Genomic DNA, 27,402 nt, shown 5'->3' with positions numbered 1-27,402 from the left:
GTTTAAGTAAATCATTCATGCAAACCAATCACTACATAATAATCACTAATTTTTTTAATGATACCATTTAGAGTTAGACGTATACTTATCCAGCTACAACCTAGTGACTGTCTTTAACCCCTTATCCCATGCAATCATCATTTAGGGACCTGGTGTTTTTCTCCAAAGCTTAACTTTTAAAACCAAGTCTTACCATTAGCACCAATTTAAAGTCCGAAGTACATTTGGACATTTAGCTGCCCCCCAGATCTGGCTTTCCTGAGAGCGTTATTGCATCAAAAGTTTAACGTGTTACTTTTGTCTAGATTTTCTTATATTTTCTGATAGCATTTAATTTCCTTTCTTTTCTTTAAGCAGAGAGAAGGTGCTGAGTTACTGTTTAGCAGTCTCAACTACTTTTCTGAATTCTCTGTCAGATCCTTTGCTCTCTCTTACCAATGACCATTTAGTAAGATGAAATTCTAGTGAATTCTAGGTTTTACCTGTTGCAGAGCATTTTTGCTTGGTGTTTCTCAGAAATTAAGAGAATAAGCCATGTTCTGCTATCTTTTCCCATACAGGACAAATGCTGTTAGAACTTTAGATGCCAAGAGATCACTTAAAAAACATTTGTCCAGGACTTCTGAGTATAAGAGGAATGAAAAGATTTTGAGGCCAGGGACAATAGAGGGCCACCTGCTTCTTAAATGTCAACTGCTAAAATCAATCATAATACATAAAATGCAATGAAACCTGGTCCCCAGAGTTGTCAAGGATATGTTTGTGAAAGTAACTTACAATCTGCAGAATGTTCTATGGCTCTGTTAAGTAATTATCAAGGGACTTGCACAAGGCTATATGGCTGGGAGAGGCCAAGCAGATTGCCCCGTCCCCCAGGCCCTGTTTGTGGGGAGACTGCACAAAGGGAAAAGGTCTTAGGACAAGCTTCCCTGCTGAGTGATCTTGTCTAGGGCCCTTCTGAAAGAAAAGTCTCCTGGGACATTGAAAGATTTCAATTATCATGAAATCTCTGTAAGCTGGAAGTTTTCTACAAATACCATTATGCCCATAAGTTCCCCTCTGTTATTTCTTTCTAACTAAAGTCAGTGGTAGGTTTTTTGTCCTATCTCCAGATACAGTCACTCCACCTAACAATAGCAGAATATATGTTCTTCTCCAATGTACATGGTCCATTCTCCAAGATAGACCACATGTTGGCCACACAACAAGTCTCCATAAATTTAAAAGATTGAAATCATACAAACTATCCTTTCCAATCACAGTGGAATGAAACTAGAAATCAATAACAGAAGGAAACTGGAAAACTCGCGAATTTGTGGAAATTAAACAACATATTCCCAATCAACCAACAGATTGAAGGAGAAATCATAAAGAAAACTACCAAATACTGAGAGAAAAATTAAAACAAAACATACCATACCAAAACATATGGGATGCAGCAAAGGTAGTATGCAGAGGAAAATTAATAGCTGCACATGCATACATTTAAAAAAGAAAAAAGATCTCAAATCTCAAAATCTAACTTTACACCTTGGGGAACAATAAAAAGAAGAGCAAACTAAACCCAAAGCTAATAGAAGGAAGGAATAATTAAGATTAGAGTGGAAATAAATAAAGTAGAGATAGTTTATTAGCTATTTATTAGCTAATAAACTAATTCAACAAAGTTGCAGGGGACAAGATCAATGCACAAAAATCAGTTGTGTTCTGTATATATGCAATAAACAATCCAAGAGAGAAATTTAGAAAGAAAAAATCTTCTACTTACAATAGCACCGAAAAGAATAAAATGCCTAGGAATAACTTTAACCAAGGAGGTGAAAGATTTGTACACTGAAAACTACAAACATTGCCAAAAAAAAAAAAAAAAATTAAAGAGCCCTAAATAAATGGAAAGATATCCTATGTTCATGAATTGGAAGACTTAGCATTGTTTAAGATATCAGTACTATCCAAAGTGATATACGGATTCAAACCAATCCCTATCAAAATTCCAACAGCCATTTTTGCAGAATTGGAAAAACTGATCTTCAAATTCTTACGGAATTTCGAGAGACTCAAATAGCGAAAACAATCTTGAAAAAGAAGAACAAAATCAGAGGACTCACACCTCCTGATTTCAAAACTTACTTCAAAGCTATGGTAATTAAAATGGTGTGGTACTGGCATGAGGATTAACAGACCAATGGAATAAAAATGAGATTCAGAAATAAACCCATATATCTATGGTCAATTGATTTTCTACAAGGATGCCAAGTACACTCAATGAGGAAAGATCAATCTCTTTAACAAATAGTGCTGGGACAACTGGATCTCCACATGCAAAAGAATGAAGTTCAAACCCTACCTTATGCCATATACAAAAATTAACTCAGAATGGATCAGAGACCTAAATAAAAGAGCAAAAAACTCTTAAAACTCTTAGAAGACAAGATAGGAGTAAATCTTCATGACTTGACTTTGGCAATGATACCAGAAGCATGAGAAACAAAAGAAAATATAGTAAGTTGAACGTCATCAAAATTAAAAATTTTGTGCATCAAAGTACATTATCGAGAAAGTAAAAAATACAATCTACAGAATGGGAGAAAATATTTGAAAATCATATATCTGATAAGGGTTGAATAATCAGAATATATAAAAACTTCTAATGCTCAACAATAAAAAGACAAACAACCCATTAAAAATAAGCAAAGAACTTGAATAAACATTTCTCTAATGAAGATATGCAAACGGCCAATAAGCACAGAAGAAGATGCTCAACATCACTAATCATTGGGGAAAAGCAAGTCAAAACCACAGCAAGATACCACTTCATACCTACTAGGATGGCAATGTTTATATATATATATATATTTTTTTTAATTAAAATTTTGGTTTGCCCCAATGCCTCTCTGTTGAATAAATGAGTGGGTGAAGTGAGTATTTAATTTCGCTTTATACTCTTAGTTTCTAGGACATGCCTGCTACATGGTGGGTGCTCAATAAATATTGAATTATTTATGACTTTTTACTTGGATATTAACTTACAACTGCAACTGAAATGTCAAATCCCAACCTTTGCCTGAATTTGGGAACAGTCAAGTTTTGATCTGAAAAGCCTAAAGAGCTGCCTCACTTCCCATTTTTGATTGGTTGGTGGGGCCCTGTAATATATATATATATAGTATTTTTAAACAGAAAACAAAAAGTGTTTGTGAGGATGTGGGAAAATTGGAACTCATACATTGCTGGTGGGAATGTAAAATGGTACAACTACTGTGGAAAAGTTTCCCATTTCCCCAAAAAGCTAAACATAGAATTACCATATGACCCAGCAGTTCCACTCCTAGGTATAGACCCCAAAGAATCAAAAACAGGAATGTGAACAGATATTTGCACACAGATATTTGAACATTTGTACAATGTTCACTCCAACATTATTCACAACAGCCAAAAGGTAGAAACAACCCAAATGTCCATCAAAAGATGAATGGATAAACAACATAAAATATAGACATACACTGGAATACTATTCAGCCATAAAACGGATGAAGTTCTGATGCACGCTACAACATGGATAAATTTGGGAAATATTAAGCTAAGTGAAATAAGCTGGTCACTAAAGGACAAATACTGTATGATTCCACTTTTACAACGTACCTAGAATATTAGGTACTCCACAAACTTACTGTCATAGGCTTAGGAGGTGGATTAGAGGTTACCAGGGCCCAGGAGGGAGAGAAGGAAATGGGGGGTTATTGCTTAATGGGTACAGAGTTTCTGTATGCAGTGAAAAGTTTTGGAAATACATAGTGACAATGGTTACATAGCAGTTTGAATGTTAATTAAGGACACTGATTTATATGGTTAAAGTTGCAAATTTTATGTTACCTTTATTTTACTACAATTTTTTTTTTAAAGCATGGGCTATGGATGGAGACAGAAAATAGAATGTGGTAAGTACTATGATGGTCATATATCCAAGGACAGATGGGGTGGGACTGGAACTGACTAATGGCCTAGGAAAGGAAGAGCCCAGGAAGACTTTATACATGACGTACCACTTAAGTGAGCATTTTCAAGATAAATAAAGTGGGAGAGGAGTACTAAAAACAGGGGGAAGAGCAATATTTATGGCAGAAGATGATGCTAGAGAGACACGTAGGGTGCAATCATGAGTATCAATCCTTTCAAATACCTGCCTTTTCCTGACTGATGCATAAACTGTGACTAAAAAGAGCTTAGGCCAAAAGGACCATTGGGGAGGTGTCCTGTCCTCACAAAGCACCATGATGGAACTCCAGCAGGGAGCAGGGAGCAGGCATCTGTCTAAAAATTTACAAAGAGCAGAGCCAGGGGCGATCACACGCTGTCAGAGCAGGTGGAGGCAGGCTGGTCCTAGAATCCCATCTGGGACTGTACATGGGTGCCATGCTGATAAGATCAGCTAATGGAATCAAGAGTGGCTGCTTTCAACAGAGATGTGACCAGATCAGTCAAGCAAGCAAAGAATCAATAAGGAGGGCAAGGTCTGGCAGAGAGAGTTCTGCGTGGATTTCTGATGAAGAGTCAGCAAGCGGAAAAGTCAACTAAAAATAGAAACTCTTTTAACTTTTATGGGAACTCATAAGTGTATACTACACGATTTTATTAACATTAGAATTAATAATAGATGTTTGCAGGAAACACTACATGTTTCCAAACAACTCAACCATAGGGAATCCTAAGACTCTTTTAGGCTGTTGCCAGGTTATTTTATACGTCACTTATGATGAAGAAATCGATACTAAAAATTCTGTGTATACTGAAGAACATATTTACTCTTTCATCTGTAGTAATCTGTCACTCTCGTGTATGAATCTGGGAATTGTTCTAAACAATTCATACTAACAACTAGAAACTAAAGTGATTTCTTCAGCATCTATGATGTTTTGCTTTAGTGCATTACTTTTGAGGTTCTATTAATTAAATTCAATATTTGATACAGTTCCAGCTGTACAGCAACAGCGAGAAAAAGCAGCAGTCATTATATTCAGTGGCTTGCAGTTTCTGTCCAGTCTACACCAGGCCCCTGAGCACCCCCGGGAATGGGGAAGCAGAAAAGAGTCCTTAGATCTGCTCTGGCTACGTGTCTGCAGCTATTAACTCACTACCTCAGTCACTGGAAAATAACTATGGAGCCACTTTTTTGAGGCAAAGCACACCATTTCCAGAAAGGCCTTTTTGAAATTCAGAGTCAGAATCTGGAAAGAGCCATCCGCCATCCACTGAGCTCATGGAGCCTGTTACTTAGAATTCGCTTCAGTGACCGGCCAAGTCACCCCTTACTCCCCTGAGAGAATGTGACACAGGGCAGCTAGGCTCTTTTTCTTACTCAGATAGTGCCACAATGATGCCGCATTAAAAGTCCACCTGGAACTCAGTGGCTTAAACATGCATGTGTGTGCCTAGGTTCACGGGTCTGCAAGGGATTGCGCTGTGGCTGCCAGGCCTGGCTCAGCTGAGCGGCCCGGCTGCAGGTGAGGGTCTGCCTGGGCCGGCTGCCAGGCTGGTGCAGGGCTCAGCTGAAGGGGATGCACACGTCTCTTCTACTATGCAGCTGCCCTTGTTCTTTGTTCTTATTTTTGTCTTTCACTCTTTTTCTGCCTTTTGTGGTTTTAATATTGAGCACTTTATATGATTCTATTTTCTCTCCTTTCTTAGAATATAAATTATACTTATTTTTTTTAACTGTTGTTAGTGGTTGCCCTAGAGTTTGCAATATACATTTACAACTAATCCAAATAACACTATACCACGTCATGTGTAGTGTGAGTACCTTATAATAACAAAATAATCCTAATTTCCCCCATGCCTTGTTATCATTGCTGTCATTCATTTTATTTATATATAAGTGTACATATTACACACATATGAAAAAGATGCAGAAGCATACATAATCGCATACATTGTTGCTATTGTCATTCTTAATAAACTGTTATCCACTAAGTCAGTTAGAAATAAGAAAAATAAAAATTTTAATTTTACCTTTACTTACTCCTTTTTCAAAGCTCTTCCTTTCTTTATGTAGACCCAAGTTTCTGACCTATTTTTTATTCTCTCTAAAGAATTTGTTTAAACATTGCTTGCAAGGCAGGTCTACTGGCAACAAATTTCCTTGATTTTTGTTTGTTTATTTCTCCATTTTTGAAGGATAATTTTGTGGGATAAGGAATTCTAGATTGGTGGGGGTTTTCTCTCAACACTTTAAGTGTTTCACTCCTTTATTTTGAATTTATTTATTTATTTTTATTTTATGGTTGCATTGTGTATTTGTTGCTGCGCGTGAGCTTTCGTTAGTTGCGGCGAGCGGGGGCTACTCTTCATTGTGGTTCACGGGCTTCTTATTGCGGTGGCTTCTCTTGTTGCAGAGCACAGGCTCTATGTGCGTGGGCTTCAGTAGTTGTGGCACACGGGCTCAGTAGTTGTGTCTCACAGGCTCTAGAGCACAGGCTCAGTAGTTGTGGTGCATGGACTTAGTTGCTCCACGGCATGTGGGATCTTCCCGGACCAGGGCTCGAACGCATGTCCCCTGCATTGGCAGGTAGATTCCTAACCACTGTGTCACCAGGGAAGTCATTTTCACTCCTTCTATTGCCTGCCTGGTTTCTGAGCAGAAGCCACCTTTAATTCTTATCTTTGTTTCTCTGTAGATATAGGATTTTTTCCCTATCTTTGATTTTCTATAGTTTGAAAACAATATGCCTGAGTTATTTTGTTTTTGCATTCATTTATATTATCGTGTTCTCTGAGCTTCCTGGAGTTGTGTTTTGGTGTCTGACATTAATTTGGTAGAAATTATCAGCCATTATTGTTTCAAATATTTCTTCTGTTTCTTTCTCCCTTTCTTCTCCTTCTGGGTATTCCCATTTTTGGTGTGTTACCTGTAAGTGTTGTCTCACTGTCCTTGCATATTCTGTTCTGTTTTTCCAGTCTTTGTTTCTTTGCTTTTCAGTTAGGGAGGTTTCTATTGATACGTCCTCCAGCTCAGAGATTCTCTCCTCAACTGTATCTAGTCTACTAAGAAGCCCATCAAAGGCATTCTTCATTTCTATGACAGTGTTTTTTATCTCTAGCATTTCTTTTTGGTTCTTTCTTAGGATTTCCATCTCTCCCCACTTACATTGCCCATCTGCTCTTGCCTGCTGTCTCTTTTACCCCTTAACACATGAATTATAGTTGTAATAAATTCCCAATCTGAAGATTCCAACATCCCTGTCATGCCTGCTTCTGATGCTTTCTCTGTCTCTTCAAGTTATGGGTTTTTTTGCCTTTTGGTATGCCTTGTAAATTTTTTCTTGATAACCGGACATGCTGTACCAGCTAAAAGGAACTGCTGTAAATAGGTCTTTAGTAACGTGGTAAGGTATAAGGGGAGGGGAACCATTCTATAGTCCTATGATTAGGTCTCTTTCAGTGAGCCTGTGCTCTGGACTGTAGACTTCTCAAATGAGTCTTATTTTTTTCCTCCTCTCTTAGGTGGGAGAGGATGGCTAGAGTGGGCTAGAGTTGGGTATTTCCCTTTTCCCACGTGGAAGGCTGTTGCTGTCTGGAGTTGGGTATTTCCCTTGCCCAGGTCTCTTGGGGTCTGATAATACCCCCAGCAGGTTCGGCTCTGGTTAACTAGTTTCTTCTGATGGAAGGCTTTGTTAAGAAGAACAGAGTGCACCAGCATATTTCAGAATGGCTCCTTTTCCCCTCCCCCTGCTAGAAGCATGAGGGAATTTTTCTCCGATATTTACTGTGGGAACCTGGTTGAGCTCCTGGAGGTAAGTTTCACAGTCGTGGAGGCCCCCTATGACCAGGTCCCCCTGGAGTTTTTAACTCTCAGAGTCGTCCACACTGAGCCTCCGGCATTTGTCAATTACAGTTCTGACTTTCCTACCTTGGCACTCGTTCCCACGTAGTTTCTGTTTGTTTGTCTCTGCTCTGCTAAGTTTTCTCTGTGTTCATCTGTCTGTCTCTCCAGTCTTAGGGGCAGTGGTTTGCCTTCTGTCCTAGAAGAGTTGATTTTCTAGTCTGTTCAGCTTTTTACTTGTTAGGATGGAGTGGCAAATTCTAAGCTCCCTGCATGCAGAGCTGGAAACCAGAAGGGCTTTCCTTACTCTTTCAACATACTCTAAGAAGTAATGAGGTGGACCAAAGCAGAAATGATTACAGAAGCACAGACTGCCCAGACATAGATGCCGCTCCCATCCGACCCTCTGATCCTTCAGCAAAAGGGCTGCTCTACTCTGCAGGCTGCCGGCTGCCCCTCCCCTTTCTCCAGTGGTCACTTCCCTCAGGGCTCTTGGCTTGACATGCACGTTTTCAGCCTAACTCCTGCAGCGGTCATCCTTCTTGGGCTCCCATGCTGATTCATGATTCTCAGCCTGTCCCTTATTTCCCACCATAAGATAAACCCATTCCTTTTTGGCCAGTGTGTCCCCATTCCAGCCATGGCCACAGACATAGGATTCAAGCTTCTTCGTCTCCGTAGGGCTGAGAATGTGGAGAGATTTACTCCGGTCCCAGGGTGAGGAATATGCTGTTATTGGCAAGGTAAACGATATTTCACCACCCTGCAGGTGAAGCCCTTTCCACCATAAGCACACCGTCTAGCAATTCTCTAAGCATTCGATAATCAGAGGCCACATAGAATGATAATTGCCTCACATCTCGTAACACGACAGTTGTTCACTCACCTGGAGCATGTAGCCTATGTTTACATTAGCTTTTAGTGCCCACAGTAACTGTACTTATTTAACTTACAGTCAACTAGACCCCTAAGATTTAGTTAGATGTTCATTCCGTCCTGTTCCCCTGAAATTGTTTTGTTTTGGACACAAACAGGATTTCACACTTACCATTTATTTGTTTGTCCCATAAATACTGTAAAAATGGAATCTGCGTAACTGAACCAGCTCCTGTCTTTAAGAAACTTTGAAATTAATAAGAGGACTGACCAAGGTCACCAGGACCTCTGATATAAGGCAGCGTGAGACGATTGACTCTCAGGGGCAGACTTTGTGCTGTTTGGATCGGGAGGGATTGCGAACTACTTCATGAAGGAAATAACTTTTTGAGTTGGGCCTAATAGGATGAATAGGGTTTTCAGAAACAGGTGGGTGGCTGGGCAGTTCAGATGACTGGAAGAGCAGGAAGAGAGGCAGAATGTTAGAGGCAAGATCTGGGAACAGCAAATAGCTAAGATAAAGAGATGGGCATCTGTAGGGAGTGGTAGGAGATAAAGTCAGAAGACAGGCTAAGTCCTAATGTGAGGGTCTTCAGTGCCATGCTGGGATATCAGGGCATTTGTTGGTCAGCAATAGAAAGCCACTAGAACTAAGTAAGCCACTAGAACTAATTAACTAATTAAGTAGCATGATTAAATCTTCTTTATGCCAGCCCATCATCCTAACCTGTTGAGTTCCTTGAGTCTTTCAGTAAAACTATGAGCTATCTCCTCCATCCCCAGACCCTATGCAGGTTTGATAAGTATCCTTGATTATGCTTCTCTAATTCAACTACAAAATATATAAAAGTTATAACCCTAGTCACAACTCTAAAAGTGACGTTCCTTCAGGGTGATTACTCAGATTCTTTGGGCTATGCTTATCCAACCATGTGTCACTCATGTATAGCAGCATCTAGTCCACAGTCCTCAAGAGCAGATATTATTGATGGCTTATTTCAGTACACAGGATTTACACTCATTATCTTTTTTAAACCTTTCACCAGCCCTCTGAGATGAAGCTATTCAAGTGTACTGTGCATTCTTTTAAACTGCAAAATCTTTCCCATCCCAGACGCTTGAATCTCAACCTTGAATGGATTGGTCTTCAATCAATCTTCTAAGAAAGTATGGATTTTATCAAATAGATCCTTCATAAAACCTTTGGTGAACTGTAACTCCTTTAATATCTACCTGGTTAATATAAAGAATTGTAGAATTCACAAGATCAATTAGAAACTTCATTATTGTTTGTGTTATTGAGGCTAACTAGAAAGTTTCAAGTCTGGCACGGGGAATAATGAAATAGAGTTTCAACCTAGCCAAGAAGCGAAGTAGACCTGAATTTCCTGACAATTTTTAAATAATCTAACAGTACCAGCATAAGCCCTTAGTTGCCTAGGTAATAAAGCAGGTTTCCATGGAAACCCATTGGCCTGTATCAAAGAAACGCTTTGAATTTTAATGGGGTGAAAGAGCATCATCTAAGAAAGACCAAATAGTTATTGCTAACTTAACTGTTCTTGGTGGTGACGGCCTTTTATGTTCATATTTGTTAATAGCGGTGGTTGTTTTTGCCAGAAAAACAAGCTTTAGATATGCAAATAATCGTAATAGCTAATACTGTCTTCTCTCCTCTACACACCACAAGACAGTTTCTTTTTTTTAAAAGAAATATTTATTTATTTATTTATTTTTGGCTGCACTGGGTCTCCGTTGCTGCGCGCGGGCTTTCTCTAGTTGAGGCGAGCGGGGGCTACTCTTCGTTGCGGTGCGCAGGCTTCTCATTGTGGTGGGTTCTCTTGTTGCAGAGCACAGGCTGTAGGTGTGTGGGCTTCAGTAGATGTGGTACGCGGGCTCAGTAGTTGTGGCTCGCGTGCTCTAGAGCGCAGGCTCAGTAGTTGTGGCGCACGGGCTCAGTTGCTCCACGGCATGTGGGATCTTCCCGAACCAGGGCTCGAATCCATGTCCCCTGCATTGGCAGGCGGATTCTTAACCACTGCGCCACCAGGGAAGCCCTACCAGTATACTTTATATACTTAAACTATATACATACACACAAACACACACTCATTTTATCCTTACAGTAACTGAGGTTGAATTCCCTGGAGATCCAGCGGTTAGGACTCCGTGCTTTCACTGCTGAGGGCCCGGGTTCAATCCCTGGTCGGGGAACTAAGATCTCGCAAGCTGAGTGGTGCAGCCAAAAAACAAAACAAAACAAAAAACAACAACTGAGGTAAGTGGTATTATCATCCTCATTTTACAGATGAGGAAACTCAGAGATAAGAAATTGAATAACTTACCTACCATCATACAACCAGTAAGAAGACAGCTGTGATGTGAAGTAAGGCAATCTGCCTACTCCACACTAAGCCTTTATTCTGTTAGCTCTCTATACCCCCCTTGCCATCCCAGCTTGTATTCCCTCCATCCCCCTAACTTAATTTTATTATGATGTTTTTGTTTTAAGATTTTTTGATGTGGACCATTTTTAAAGCCCTTATTGAATTTGTTACAATATTGCTTCTGTTTTTGGTTTTGGTTTTTTGGCCCCGAGGCATGTGGGATCTTAGTTCCCCGGCCAGGGATTGAACCCATGCCCCCAGCAGTGGAAGGTGAAGTCTCAACCACTGGACCACCAGGGAAGTCCCGATTATGATTTTTAAATGAATAGTTAGTATTTACATTATTGTGGCTATGCCAACTTTGCTAATTGCTGAGCCAAGTAATATACTATTTACATATTTCTTTTCTTTTTTCTCCTTCCTTTTTACTGAGGCTTGATACTAGCCCTTTTGGGGAGTCTGAAATTCTACCTACCTATTGTTAATGTTTTTCTCAAATGTGCCAGTGTTTCTGCCATATGCACATTAACAGTTTGTGTGTTTATTTCCTGAGAACACTTTCCTTCCTTCCTTCTGCTACGATACCTATTGGTTGCTCTCTGCAAAGATTTCATTGTGAGATTTCCCTTTGTGCCACAGATCCTCTTTCCTGGATCCTGTGCCATGTCTTTCTTTTGATTTCTTGTTTTTGGTGGAAGGTATTCTCCATAGCCCGTTACAGGAAAGTGTATGAGAGGTTTTCGATAATCTGAAAATGTCTCTATCCTGCCCTCACATTTGATTGATAGTTTAGCTGGCTCTCGAATTCTAAGCTGCAAATAATTCTCCCTCAGAATCTTGAAGGTATTTGATTTGCTGTCATTTGGCTTCTGATGCCACTTGAGAAAGACAAGGCCATTCTGATTGCTAGTAATTTGTAAGTAGTCTTTATTTAGCTTAATAGAAGTTTCCAGGGGCATCTCTGGTGTTTTGAACTTTCACAACATGACTCGATTTGGGTCTCTTCCACACCTTTTGCTAGGCACACGGTGAGCCTTTTCCATCTAGAGTCTTGTGTCCTTTGGTTCTGGGAAATTTCCTCCCCTCTCTTTTCTCTCTTCCCTGAACTATTAGTAGGATGTTGGATTTAAAGGACTGATTGCCTAATTTTCTTTCTTTCTCTTATATTCCATCTTACTCTTATTTTGTTTGTCTTTCAGGAAGATTGTATCAAGTTCTTTTTATTTCTGCACCTCAAGTAACAAAGACTTAAAGTCATGCCTTCAGCAAGATAGGAGTTTAAGTATCTCTCATGCGAAAGTCCAGAGGTAGGCTGCCCGTGTTGGCATGACAGCTCTGCTCTATGAAGAGGTCCCATCGGGCTCCTTCTATGCCCACATTTGCATCACGGATCACACCAGTTATCTTTTTAGGGAAGTTTCCTTAGTTGCAAGAAAATACTTTTACTCGCATGTCAAGAATTAGTCACATAGCTATATCTACATCTCGGTTGGAGAATCCACCCGGCCACATATTTTATGCGTGTCTTGGACAACTGGAATCCTCTTGTCATCTATAAGTACATTGTCTAATCTGGTAGCTGCTACCTACATGTGGCCGCTGAGGACTTGAAATGTGATTAGTCCAGATTAACATGTGTTTTAAGTTAAAATACACACTGGATTTAGAATAGTATGAAAAAAGGAAAATCAAATATTTTAGGTTGATTATAGGATAAAATGATAATATTTTTAATATATTGGGTTAAAAGAAATATATTATTATAATTCATCCCGCCTGCTTCTGTTTTCTATTTTACTTTTTTTAATGTGGCTACTAGAAAATTTTAAACTACATATGTGGCTTGCCTTATATTTCTATTGGATAACGCAGCTGTATAAAATGGGAATAATAGAGTGCCTACCTCAGTGGCGCTCTATTATTAAATGAGAAAGATTAAATGAGATCCTAAGTGTAAAATGTTTAGCCTAGTGCCTGACAAAGAGTAAATACTCGGAAAAAGGAAAATAGACTAGTTAATAACGTAGTGTTTCATTGACTCTAACACGTCCATTCTTGTTCCTGCATTTTCACACCTCGGACTCATCGTACCGGGGATGACACCCAACTGTCGCCAGACCCCAGTCATAACATAGTTGTCACTGCCTGTGTGTGCATACACATCGAAAGCACTAGCATTCCGTACTTGCAGAGTGAGTGTCTGTGGCCTAGGAGACAATCTAGGAGATCAAGAAGGGGGCACTCTTAACCTCTAAGAATCAAAATGTTAAGGAGACAGGTGGAGGGTCATTCTGATGTGTTTAAGCAAATAGGAGTGTTTCCCCAAATAGGAGTGAAGAGTAAGCTCCCTGTACCTAATTACAAAGTTGGCTGAATTGTTCAGCACCAATGGCTTTTAGCTCTTCAGTGGATCTGGAAAGACAAGAGGAGGGGAGGGGAGAAGATACGGTAAGAGGACTTGCTCAAAGTGCCTAATGCCATTGATGATAAGATTGGTGGAAAAACACAGACATTGGTGACCGAATCAAAAAGTGGTTCTGATGACTGGAACTCGAAATGTAATGAAGTTTCATGAATACCTTAATCAATTTCTGCTCTTATTTTCCTTCTTCTGTATGTATTACTGTGATATGATTTTTTTTAATTCATGCCTAAATATGTCTAAGTTTAAGATAAGAATCTTAGGTAATGAAAAAGCATTGTGTTATAGTTTAATTGGCAGCGCTTTTTCCTTTCTTAGGGGTACGTAAAACAATGGGGCAAATTCTAATTAATGCATTTTAGATTGATGAAACATAGTATTATTCCCTTTAAAGGACTTCTAAGTCCAAGATCAAGTGACCTCTAAAATATAGAATACTAATAACTAACACTTATGTTCTTTTTCCTATGACACTTTTCTAACATACTAATATAGAATTTATTGTTTATGGTTATTGCTTATTGTCTCCCTGCTAGGTAGAGCAGCAGTTTTCATCTATATTGTTCTCTGATGTCTCCCAAGCCCCTAAAACAGTGCCTGGCACAGAGTAAGTTCTCAATAAATATTTGTTGAGTGAATGAATGAAATCTTTGTAAGTGCTGTTCTAAGTGCTCTGCTTGGATTATTCCATTTAACTTTCACAAGAAACCTAAGTAGATATTACAATCATCAACATTTTCAGTTAAGGAAACCCATGTATGTAAAAGTTCAGGAACCTGTCCAAGGTCACACAGCTTGACATCACTGGCGGGGGAGGGGGGCAGGATTCAAGCCCAGTCTGGTTCTGAACCTACACTCTTATCCACTGAACTTTGCTGCCTCTAATACTGCCTGTGTTTCCCTTCTTGATTTAACTCCTGCTGAGCTCCCGCTGCATTTGGTGCGTGCCTCTCTCATAGGTCTTATTACTCTTTATTAGAGGAGAGTATGGCCTGTGTCCTCCATAAGACTGAGCTTCTCAAGGACCAAGATCTATCCTTATTCATCTTTATTTCCCCAAGGCTGACCACAGTGCCTGGCACTGTGCAAGCTATGTAAATACAGAGCAAGAAGCATGAAAGAAGGATCAACGGTTCCCAACTGGCAGCTGAAGCATTAGTAGATCCGATGAAAAGGAAAAGCTTAGAAAGAGAAGCTTTCCTGGAGAAAGAATACTACGAGTTCCAGTTTTGAACTTATTGCAGTGATGGAAGGACAAACAAATGGAGATAGCCGTCAAGGGACTTGGAAAGAGAAAATGGGCACAAAGGTTCCATTAGGACTAAAACATAGACTTCCAAGTCTTTTTGAAAGAAGTGCTAACTGAAGCTCCGGGGGTGAATCAGCTCACCATGGAAAACAGAATGCAAAGAAAAGAAAAAGAGAGAAAAAAAGGCAGCATCTTGGAGCGTACCTATAGTTAATAGGAGGAAAAAGGGCAAGGAGTCAGCATAGAGATCTAAAAGAAATTCAGAAGGATCTCTGCAGGAACACTGAAGTCAAAGGAATCTTTCTTGTTTGTGTCCCTGAGTAGGTGTCTGTGATGACTGCTTTGTAAAACAGTACAGATTATAAATAAAAAAGTCCGTGGGCAGCAACAGAAAAACAACACATACGTTTTCAGTGCTACTGGGTCTGTCTGGCCCTGCCCACCATTGGTTTGGGGAGCAACTTAGTTCAGACCGGAGAATACCCACATGAAACTCCTCTCGATGGTAACACGACATGTCTTCCACCTCTTCACACTGACTTCTCTTCGCCTCCTCTCTCCTCCAAACATAGGCTGGAGATTACACCCTCTCTGTATCAAAACAGCACATCTGAAATCATCTCATGGCACCCACGTTCTTTTACTTGCCCATAGTCTCCCAAATTTTGTAAGGTGAATGTGGCCTCTCCAACTCTTATCCTGCATTATTGCTGTTGTTATTAACATGTATATATATACATATATATATATATATATATATTTTTACCATATCTACACCTCAAAATTTCTCTCTTCTAGTTGTTTTTGCTCTGTTGGCTAGACCACAGAGCTCCTTGAGAGTAAGCGGGTGGGGGAAGGGGCATTATTGCAATTCATTGAATCTCTTTGGTAATACTTTCCTTATCTCTGCCCTAGGCCTACTACTGACCAGTAGGAATTGCTTAGCTGCCCAAGTGACAGTTAGCACTAGAGACTACTGACTTTTGACTTTGAAGGCCACAGAAGATGGTAAATCCATTAAAAACTTAGTCATCACACTATAAATATTCTGAATGACCATTATTTTTACCTTTCTGTGAATCAAATGTACTAAAGATGACCTTTCTCAGGCCAACTACTCTACTTTACTCAAAAATTATGACACGTATCATGCATATATGTGACATATATTCATTCTCATTCACAGAAGAGTGTATAAGATGTACTTGTACAGTTTATTTAAAGAATAATTATAAAACAAATACCCAGTTTCAGAAACAGAACATTGTCAGCCCCTCAGAAGCCCTCCCTGGTCATATCCCGTTTCTCTTTTCTTAATAGTTTTGATATTTAATGTATGTATCCTTAACAGGAGAGTTGAGTTTTGCATTTCTGAACCTTATGTAAGTGGAAACACATGGTATCTATTCTTTGATTGACTTGCTTCTTCACTCAATACTGAGACTCATCATATTATTATAAATGGTTATAGTTTATATAGTTTATATGGTTATAGTTGTTGTTCATTTTCATTGGTGCATTATACTTCACCTTATGACATCATAATTTATCCATTCTATTGTTGATATAAGTTTGGACTGTATGTTGTTTTTAGCTGTTACAAACTTGCAGATATACAAGAGATTCTGAATAGAATTGCTGAGCGACAGCAAATGTGTATCTTCAACTTTACTAAAGTCACAGTTTTCCAAAGTGACTGTGTCAATTTATACTACCATTAGAGTACCTCTTGTTGCGGAGCATGGACTCTAGGTGCGTGGGCTTCAGTAGTTGTAGTTGTGGCTCACGGGCTCTGGCGCACAGGCTTAGTTGTTCGGTGGCATGTGGGATCTTTCTGGACTGGGGATCAAACCCATGTCCTGTAGATTGGCAGGTGGATTCTTAACCACTGCGCCACCAGGGAAGCCTGATGTAGGTGTTTTTTATATATTCTGGGTACTAATTCCTCGTTATATGCTTTGCAAACTTCTTCTCCCATATTGTGACTCTTCCACTCACTTTATGGTGTTATTTGGTAAACAAAAGTCCTTAATTTTAATGTAGTTGAATTTATTGATCTTTTCCTTTATGGCTAAAAAAAAAATTATTCTCAATCCTAAAGTCATAAAATCATTCTTCCATACAGGTCCACAAAATTTATCTGAAATACTTGGAGACAGATGTGTTCTGGAATACAGACTTTTTTGGATATTGGAAAAGTACCATGGAACATACAATGTATACTATGTAACAAGAACTGGGACAGTACCTATAATCAAAAATACCAGTATTTCTACAGTAAAACATATAGTCAACTAAGTGATATATAAATAATGACTATCGTGGCACTAAGTTACATTTTTCAACAAATGAGTTCCAAAGAGTTTGATGTTTCAAGGTTTGGGGATTTTGTAATTAGTACAAAAGTTATGGTAGCCTCATACAATAAAAATGGAATTATTTCAAAGTTTGAAGGAACTTACCAGTGGAGCCATTGACCTGGAATTTATGTGTGAACCTTCATTACTACTGATTCAAATTTTTAATGGTTTGGGACTATTCATATTTTCTTCTCTTTAGTCAGCTAGTTGTTTTTCTTGAGATTTGTATAATCATCTACATTTTATTTGCATCAAATTGTTTACAAGATGTTGTGTTTTGATTTCTAAAGTATAGTTTTTGTTATTGACATAGGTTGTTAACATCTCTCTTTTTATTGCTCAATACTGTTAAATATTTGTCAATTTTTTTAGTCTTTTCCAAAAAAAAAAAATCAACTTCTGGATTTTTACAATCTCCTCTGTGCAGTGGTGTGCTAGTTAATTAGCTCTGAACATAACGAAACAAAACACTACCAGAAGAGGTGTCCACAGTTGGCTCTCCTGAGCCAGTACAAGGCAGTGTCTGGCACACCACTACTTTCATTTCCCCTTTCATTCATTTCTGCTTTCAGCATTATGTCCCTCCTTCCACTTTCCTTAATTTTGCTCTCCTTTTTCTAACTTCTTGAAAGGGAATGTTTAGTTAAAGACCTTTCAGCCTCTTTTCTAATGTACTTACTTAAGGCTATAAACTTCCCTCTACGTATTATACGTTAACTTTATTCCACAGGTGTTGCTATTGTATTTTATTATTCAGCTCAAAAAATTTTCTCATTACCATTATGACTCTTTGGCTGTGGGTTACGTGGACTTGTTTTTATAGTTCTTTATTGATTTCTAGCTTAACAGCACTGTGCTCAAAAAACACGTGCTGAATGATTTCAATCTTTAAAATTCGTTGAGAGTTGCTTTACAGCTAGGTATGCAGTTGATTTTGGTAATATGTCATGTTTGCGTTCCAAAACACATGTTCTGATTTTGGCTGTGTTTTTCTGTGTATATTCATTAGGTCAAGTTTGTACATCATGTTATTCAAATTTTCTATACCCTTACTGATTTTCCTTTTGTTTGTCTTAACAATGACTGGGAAAGGCCTGTTAAAATCACCCACTATGGCCATATATTTTTTCTTTATAATTTCATCGATTCCCTTTATATATTTTATATATATATATTTATTATTAAGTGCATAAAAATTTTTAACTTTAAATATATTTTTTTCAACTCATAAGTCATTCAAGACTCCTTCCATCCTTTTTGTATCTCATTAGTCATACTTAAAAGATACTATCTTTATATAAACTGCCCTTGATAGACACAGTATAAAATAATTGGTGGCCCTGGTAAAGCCAAAGCAATCCACTTATTAGACTCCATTAACTATTAAAGAAATCCTTCCCATATTGTAGAACACATGTTTGGTGGTACTTAGGCTTCACACAGCCAACCTGAAAATCTGCGTATGTTTATTTGTAAAGGATTAAATGCCAGCACTGAGTGCAGAGCTGTAAACTGCTTGTGAGTTTTATAAGCACTTAGAATTCAACAGGACTAGATGATGGCGCAGATGGGATCTTTAAGAGACCCGGACGACTGACCTGTATCTACAAACGTGCTTTCAAATAAAGATTCTGCTGACATATTCACTAAAATATTAAAAAGAGCATCTTTCAAAATATCTGGAGCAGCGCTTTTCATTCCTTTTGAAAAACACCTCGGCGTTTAGGGAGTAAAAAAAGCCACAAGTAAGATTAAAACAATAATACAGGTATTAACTTTACCCACTCTCCTGACCAATTTGTATTACCTCCGGCAACTTTCAGATCCAAGCCCAAAGATCTTAGCTGTAAACTCTAATCAGGCTCACATTTTAATCCCACGAACTATCAGATCTCAGCCGACTGGAACGTGGCTTTCATATTCTTTCACTAGATGTCTCCCCATACCAACTAAAAGGATCTTGTCCATCTACAGAGGAAAGCCGCAAGGGTTCAAGCAAGGGAAAGGTGATAATGTTGGTAAATGTAACAGGATCAAATGTGAATCAGGAAACTGGGAGCTTGGTGCCCTGGGTTCTCAGCTCAGTCACTTATTTGCCATGTGTCCTGGGGTGTCACCCGCCTCTTTCCGGGATCGCTTCTTTCTTTTTTTCCCTTTAATTTAAAAAGCGAGGAGTTAAGCCTTCACGGCCCTTTAACGCTTCGTCCTGCTCTCATCTCAGGTGCCAACTTCCACACAAAGCCGCCGTTTCCGGCAGGGCTCGCACGTTAAGCTTTCCGAACGGCGCTTGGCGAGATATATGCAGAAATTTAGATTCATGAAAGAAGCACAGTTCGTTAAAATCACGAAAAACTGCAGGGAGAGAGGCACCGAGACGTTAACAAAGCCAAGACCGCTCTGAGGAGTGCCCGGATCCCACCCACTTCCCACCCCCACAGCCCCAGGACCCGCCTCCCTCGCCCGAGCAGGCCCGGAAGTCACTGCGACAGGTAAGAGAACGGAACAGGAAGTCCCGCCCTCCTGGAACAGCGAACGGTAGCCCGTAAGGTTCATTCCAAGGCCAGCGCGTTCGCCGCGTGAATTGTTTCCTTGAGGGGGCGGGGTTCTACGACGCTTGAGCTCCAGCGGGCGAGGCGGCAGTGCGCCGCCAGTCTTCGGCATCGCGTCCTTCTTTCTCGGTTGTTGGGCTGCGTGCCTCTCCTCCAGTCGGCGCCGAAGGGAGCCTGGTTCTGGGCGGCCGGAGAGGTGGGCTTGCTGGCGGGGCTGGCGGGGCTGGCGGGGCTGACGGGGCTGGCGGGGCGGGCCGGGGAGGGTATGGACCCCGGAGGTCGCTGACTTTCTGCGAGCCTCGGGCTCCTCTTCTGCAAGACGCAGCAGCACTCCGTGTCCTGCCTGGTGATTTTGCCCTCGTGCATTTATTTGTATAGCACTTTGGTTCGAACAGCAACCTCGTAAAATGGGCACCGCTCCCCTGTTTTACCGAAGGGGAAACAGGCTCGAGAGAATAAGTGAAGTGTCTTAAGTGGCAGACCGTGTGAGAGCCGTAATTCTAACTCCGGCTTTCTTTTTTTTTTCTTTTTTTTTTTGCGGTACGCGGGCCTCTCACAGCTGTGGCTTCTCGGGCCTCTCACAGCTGTGGCCTCTCCCGTTGCGGAGCGCAGGCTCCGGACGCGCAGGCTCAGCGGCCATGGCTCACGGGCCCAGCCGCTCCGCGGCATGTGGGATCTTCCCGGACCGGGGCACGAACCCGTGTCCCCTGCATTGGCAGGCGGACTCTCAACCACTGCGCCCCCAGGGAAGCCCCTAACTCCGGCTTTCTGAGACCAAGCTGCCACTCCAGCAATGGAGCAAATTACCTGGTGTAAGGGATAAGCGTCAAAAGCGAGTGCTCTTACGATACCGTTAATATAATAGAACTGATTGGTTTCAGTCACATCATTAAAAAGCGGAGGCATAACTTTAAAAAAAGAGGGGTTTGGAGGGAACAACAGTATTTTTTCTTTGGCTTACCTAATTGCAAGTTCCTTGCTAATATCACGTGTTTTGGTTGGCAGCTTGAGCCCACTAGGAATGGCAGCCCCATCTATGAAAGAAAGGCAGGCTTGCTGGGGAGCCCGGGATGAGTACTGGAAGTGTTTAGATGAGAACACAGAGGACGCTTCTCGGTGCAAGAAGTTAAGAAGCTCATTTGAATCAAGCTGTCCCCAACAGTGGGTAAGTCACACTGGGACGTGTTTCTTTTGCTGTCAAAATACATAGAGCTTACGATGAGTGGTGGGCTATGAAATGAGGCACCGTTTGAGGCATGTCAAATGAGCGGTTTCCGTGAGCAGCAGAGAAAACCTTGTCTCATAATCCAGGCTTGTTTTATGTACATAGCAGGCACACCTTTGGAAAATGTCACCTGACACTTTAAAGATGATTGAAAAGCAAAACATACGCACACTAACCAAAAAATTCCAGCCTTCTAAATTGGTAGATTTCTCCTGGATCTTCTGAGGGGATAGTATTTACTCTTGGGCAAGAGTTGGCAAATTCATTGGCCTAGAGCTGCTATCAGAAATAAAGCATTCCCAGTTGCCCGCCCCAAATCATATGGTCATATACCCAAAATGCAAATACAAAGGAGTTTAGAAAGTGGAAGAAACTAAATGATCATATGGTGGATTCTGCCACCAGCTGCTCCAAGTGCCTCGCCGACACGGGCTCTTGCTCTGTATTGCCAGTCCTTAGAATGGGAGGGGTTGGAAAAGGGAACTAACATCACTGGGCTCAGTAAGTGCCCCGGTGTGAGTGCCTGATGCTCCTTCATCAGTACCCTTTGAGATGGGTGGTGTTGCCATCAATTTCCAGAGGAGGCGACTGAAGCCCAGAGCATTGAAATAACTTGCTTTTTCACTATCGGGGCTGGAGAATGGGATGCTCGGAATTGAGATTACGGCAGGGCTGTGTTTGTTGGTAAGGACGAGGCCTAGGCTTTGATCCTGGCAGTAAGGTAGGTTGGAGGACAAGATCATTGAAGAAAGAGGCCAAGGACCTGAGAGGCCAGGGTCTGGCAGTATCAACCACTTGGATACTGAACCACCCAAGAGTTATGACATGAACATTGTTAGAGAAACTGACAGTAACCTACAAAGTTATAGATTACGCCAACAAAGAAGGGAGCAGTAGAGCAAAGCAATCAGAATAACTGCTGCCGCATCTGACAGTGACAGCTGTGCTCCCAGGGAAAACCGTTTTCATCTGCAGACTATTCTTAGTCTGTAACTGAGCTCCCTTTCCCAACCTGCGCCCTCAGCCCTTTGCTCCCTTTTCACCTGTGCTCTCTACTCAGGAGTCGTACCCAGTGGCCATAGAATAAAAGCAAACGATATTTACAGAGATTTGTGTGAGAAGGTGGGGAAGGAGACAGAGGGAGAAGTGATGGGAGTATTCTCTGAGTGCATTCTGTGTGAGAAATTGTGTTTTCATTAGCTTTAATTTTCATTCAGTCTTGTGAGGTACTCTTGTATCTCTTTTCTGTAATAGAAACTAAGGCTCAGAAGGGTGAAATGATTTGTTCAAGATCGGCTACCCAGCAAAGTAGTAGAGAGGGGATTTGAAAGTACGTCTCTCTGATTGCACAGTTTGGATCCTTTTACTTAGCTGAAGCCACAGCCAGAGAATAAAGGTAAAAATAAAACCACCAAATAGAGATTCACAATGAATACTTCTATGATAAAACACTAAAAATAAAAATTTCTTACATAATAAATATTCCGTAAAACTGTGCTGTCACAAAACCAAATTACTCTTCTCTGCCCCTTTGCTTATCCCTTTTATAGCGCTCATCAGTCGGCCTTGCATAGTGGCCTGATTTAAAGCCTCCTATTGGTTCGTAGCTTAGGAAGAAGCAGGGATCATATCTGTCATTGTAACATCATCCAACGCAGTCTTCCACAAATAGAGCAACCGGACAGCCAAGATACTTGATCCTAACATCAATTTCAGATACTGTCTTTTCCCTGTGAACCTTTGAAATGTCTCAGAAATTCCAGTATTTTGGCATTCATGCTACTATCCTGCATCTCATCTAATGGCTTAGAGGACACTAGAATTATACATACACAGTGCTTCTCAAGAATTGCTTGTTGGTTTATTAGCCTTTTGGACATTAGCCTCTTCGAGGTGCCACATGTCGAGGGTCCTCAGCTGTTAACTGAATGGAAAAGACTATGGAGCAGAGCTTTTCAAGCAGAGAGTACGGTGTACGCAAAGGCATGGAAGCAAGATGCATGAGAAATCAGCACATTCAGGAAATGGGGTATCTCTGGACGGGCAGCATTTCAGGGACTGGTGGTAAACCCAGAGGATAGACAGATGGACAGAGATTAAGCCATGAATGACCTGATTTGTCTTACTGAGGAGTTTGGATGTTGACCTTGAAGGCAATAGGGATACCTTGAAAGACCTTTAAACAAGCAGTGCCGTGATCATATTGGAATTTCAAAAAGATTATTCTGGGCAGTGGTGTGATGGATGGATGAAGGAGGGTAGAGAAACCAGTTAAAGAGCTATTAAAACAATCCAAGTAAGGAATGATGTGGGCCTGTACTGTCGCGATCAAGAGGGGGAAAGAGATCGGAGCATTTGGGTGGACGGTGACGCGGTCACTGAAATAGGTGACAGGGGGAGAAACATGTCTGGAGAGGAGCTGAGTTCTGGACAAGTTGGGACTGAAGTATAAGTAGGACCACTAAATGGCATTGTCATTTAGGCAGTTGGAGATGTGACAAGAGATGCAAAGATCTATTGATTTGCCACAAAAACGTTAAGAGCATTCTCCACTTCTTCATCTGGTGCCCTTTACATATAACACCCGTCCCAGCTCAGTCAGCCTAAGGACACCAGGGGTGTGGAGTCTGACAGTGAGATTTATTAACGTGCTCTAACCAGGGAGCCCCACGCACTGGAGCTGCTGTGGGCGTTTCACCAGCCAAGGGAAAGGAGCTATCAGAGGGTTTGGGGAAGGGTGGAGCTTAGGTGAAACTGAAATGAAGTGGTGCTCTGATGGGCTCAGAGCAAAGCAGGGCTGTGTATAAGCAGGTTGTCAACTCTGGACTGAGAAGTGGACCCAGGGTCTTATTTTCCACAAAGAAAAATGCTTCCATGTCGTCAGGCTCAGAAATCCTTATGTAAAGTCCTGCACCTGAGTTGGAAATCAAGACTGCTTCTTTTCATCAAAGTGCCTATCAGATCCCCCCCAGGCAAAAGTGGGGTGTTTCATTCTTACCAAAAAAACTTCAAAGAGCAAATTTCTGATAGTTTGATTTTAGAGAACAGAGTTTCTTGGTGAATAAGAAAGCAGTAGGGACTTCCCTGGTGGCGCAGTGGTTAAGAATCCACCTGCCAATGCAGGGGACACAGGTTCCAGCCCTGGTCCGGGAAGATCCCACATGCCGCGGACCAACTAAGCCCGTGTGCCACAACTACTGAGCCTGCGCTCTAGAGTCCACAAGCCACAACTACTGAGCCTGCGTGCCGCAGCTCCTAAAGCCCGCACGCCTAGAGCCTGTGCTCCACAACAAGAGAAGTCACCGCAATGAGAAGCCCGTGCACCGCAACGAAGAGTAGCCCCTGCTCGCTGCAGCTAGAGAAAGCCCGCGCGCAGCAACGAAGACCCAACACAGCCCCCCCCCCCAAAAAGCATTACTCACTCAAAGGGGTCTCTTAGGACAGTGGCTGTGGTGTGTCCTACAGAGGAATGTTAACTTTGTAGCTGGCTTTATCTGAGTCTCTTATCCCAGCTTGAGACAGGGCAGGCAGTTTTACATTCTTAACTCAGGCTCTACTGAAATATTTAAGAATTAAATCCTAAGAAAAGCTTTTCTGTTCTGACAGTGAAAACGTGTGTGGTATCATGCCTTTGTCTTGTCTGCAAAGCAGCTCAGGTGCAGATGCTGTGGGGATTTGCTGGTTGGCCTTGATTTTCTACTTCTGTGATTTTACTGTTTCAGGATATAGGGCCTTAAGATACTCCAGATTCCCTATGGCAAGAGGAGGATGTAAATAGAAATAATAAAATGAAATATTTAGTGTATTAAAGTTTTACAATCAGTTTACTTATTCACAGTTCATGAATATAATTTTTAACTATGTGTCTATCTCCTTAAATGTATGTTCCAGATAAGATAAACTTAATACAAATATGATTGCTGGTGAATTGAAAAACTTGTTGAACTTACAGTGGACAGGAAAAACTTGTACAATGTCTTTAAATCATGAAGTCTTTTTTTTCTCTTAACATCTTTATTGGAGTATAATTGCTTTACAACGGTGTGTTAGTTTCTGCTTTACAGCAAAATGAATCAGTTATATATATACATATGTTTCCATATCTCTTCCCGCTTGCGTCTCCCTCCCTCCCACCCTCCCTATCCCACCCCTCCAGGCGATCACAAAGCACCGAGCTTATCTCCCTGTGCTATGCCGCTGCTTCCCACTAGCTCTCTGCCTTACCTTTGGTAGCACATATATGTCCATGCCTCTCTCTCGCTTTGTCACAGCTTACCCTTCCCCCTCCCCATATCCTCAAGTCCATTCTCTAGTAGGTCTGTGTCTTTATTCCTGTCTTACCCCTAGGTTCTTCATGACATTTTTTTCCTTAAATTCCATATATATGTGTTAGCGTACGGTATTTGTCTCTCTCTTTCTGACTTACTTCACTCTGTATGACAGACTCTAGGTCTATCCACCTCATGACAAATAGCTCAATTTCATTACTATTTATGGCTGAGTAATATTCCATTGTATATATGTGCCACATCTTCTTTATCCATTCATCCGATGATGGACACTTAGGTTGTTTCCATCTCCGGGCTATTGTAAATAGAGCTGCAATAAACATTTTGGTACACGACTCTTTTTGAATTTTGGTTTTCTCAGGGTATATGCCCAGTAGTGGGATTGCTGGGTCATATGGTAGTTCTATTTGTAGTTTTTTAAGGAACCTCATACTGTTCTCCATAGTGGCTGTATCAATTTACATTCCCACCAACAGTGCAAGAGGGTTCCCTTTTCTCCACACCCTCTCCAGCATTTATTGTTTCTAGATTTTTTGACGACGGCCATTCTGATTCGTGTGAGATAATATCTCATTGTAGTTTTGATTTTCATTTCTCTAATGATTAGTGATGTTGAGCATTCTTTCATGTGTTTGTTGGCAGTCTGTATATCTTCTTTGGAGAAATGTCTATTTAGGTCTTCTGCCCATTTTTGGATTGGGTTGTTTGTTTTTTTGTTATTGAGCTGCATGAGCTGCTTGTAAATTCTGGAAATTAACCACTTCTCAGTAGCTTCATTTGCAAATATTTTCTCCTATTCTGAGGGTTGTCTTTTGGTCTTGTTTATGGTTTCCTTTGCTGTGCAAAAGCTTTGAAGTTTCATTAGGTCCCATTTGTTTATTTTTGTTTTTATTTCCATTTCTCTAGGAGGTGGGTCAAAAAGGATCTTGCTGTGATTTATGTCATAGAGTGTCCTGCCTATGTTTTCCTCTAAGAGTTTGATAGTGTCTGGCCTTAAATTTAGGCCTTTAATCCATTTTGAGCTTATTTTTGTGTATGGTGTTAGGGACTGACCTAATTTCATACTTTAACATGTACCTGTCCAGTTTTCCCAACACCACTTATTGAAGAGGCTGTCCTTTCTCCAGTGTACATTCCTGCCACCTTTATCAAAGATAAGGTGACCATATGTGCGTGGGTTTATCTCTGGGCTTTCTATCCTGTTCCATTGATCTTTCTGTTTTTGTGCCAGTACCATACTGTCTTGATTACTGTAGCTTTGTAGTATAGTCTGAAGTCAGGGAGCCTGATTCCTCCAGCTCCTTTTTTCGTTCTCAAGATTGCTTTGGCTATTCGGGGTCTTTTGTGTTTCCATACAAATCGTGAAATTTTTTGTTCTAGTTCGGTGAAAAATGCCAGTGGTAGTTTAATAGGGATTGCATTGAATCTGTAGATTGCTTTGGGTAGTAGAGTCATTTTCACAATGTTGATTCTTCCAATCCAAGAACATGGTATATCTCTCCATCTATTTGTATCATCTTTAATTTCTTTCTTCAGTGTCTTATAATTTCCTGCATACAGGTCTTTTGTCTCCTTAGGTAGGTTTATTCCTAGATATTTTATTCTTTTTGTTGCAGTGGTAAATGGGAGTGTTTTCTTGAGTTCACTTTCAGATTTTTCATCATTAGTATATAGGAATGCCAGAGATTTCTGTGCATTAATTTTGTGTCCTGGTACGTTACCGAATTCATTGCTTAGCTCTAGTAGTTTTCTGGTAGCATCTTTAGGATTCTCTATGTATAGTATCGTGTCATCTGCAAACAGTGACAGCTTTACTTCTTCTCTTCCGATTTGGATTCCTTTTATTTCCTTTTCTTCTCTGATTGATGTGGCTAAAACTTCCAAAACTATGTTGAATAAGAGTGGTGAGAGTGGGCAACCTTGTCTTGTTCATGATCTTAGTGGAAATGCTTTCAGTTTTTCACCGTTGAGGATGATGTTGGCTGTGGGCTTGTCATATATGGCCTTTATTATGTTGAGGAAAGTTCCCTCTGTGCCTACTTTCTGCAGGGTTTTTTTTATCATAAATGGGTGTTGAATTTTGTCAAAAGCTTTCTCTGCATCTATTGAGATGATCATATGGTTTTTCTCCTTCAATTTGTTAATATGGTTTATCACATTGATAGATTTGCCTATATTGAAGAATCCTTGCATTCCTGGAATAAACCCCACTTGATCATGGTGTAT

The 27,402-nt window shown here is 40.7% G+C and overlaps 2 protein-coding genes across 6 annotated transcripts in view; both read left to right on the top strand.

Annotated features, from left to right (window-relative positions):
- Positions 1-18,797, top strand: part of SLC35F3 (solute carrier family 35 member F3) — a 314,569-nt gene extending 295,772 nt beyond the window's left edge. The window contains exon 9 of the transcript XR_010936046.1: positions 16,879-18,797. The gene's annotated coding sequence lies outside the window, so the exon portion shown is untranslated. The remainder of the gene's footprint in view (positions 1-16,878) is intronic.
- Positions 18,798-19,667: 870 nt separating this feature from the next.
- COA6 (cytochrome c oxidase assembly factor 6) overlaps positions 19,668-27,402 on the top strand; it is a 36,940-nt gene continuing 29,205 nt past the window's right edge. For 2 of the 5 annotated variants that reach the window (XR_010936047.1, XM_067711074.1), the window contains exons 1-2: positions 19,668-19,858; positions 20,668-20,827. Coding sequence is in view for 4 of the 5 variants with exons in the window: in XM_067711074.1 (XP_067567175.1) it covers positions 20,684-20,827 (144 nt within the window). In the remaining variant the exon portion in view is untranslated. Of the gene's footprint in view, positions 19,859-20,339; positions 20,475-20,667; positions 20,828-27,402 lie in introns of those variants that run through there. The other 3 variants (XM_067711075.1, XM_067711073.1, XM_067711072.1) reach the window with 3 other exon arrangements.

This window comes from Pseudorca crassidens, chromosome 16 (assembly GCF_039906515.1).
Source record: "Pseudorca crassidens isolate mPseCra1 chromosome 16, mPseCra1.hap1, whole genome shotgun sequence".
Classification (NCBI taxonomy): domain Eukaryota; kingdom Metazoa; phylum Chordata; class Mammalia; order Artiodactyla; family Delphinidae; genus Pseudorca; species Pseudorca crassidens.
The sequence above is the reverse complement of the archived record's forward strand: the minus strand, read 5'-3'. Positions and strand labels throughout refer to the sequence as shown.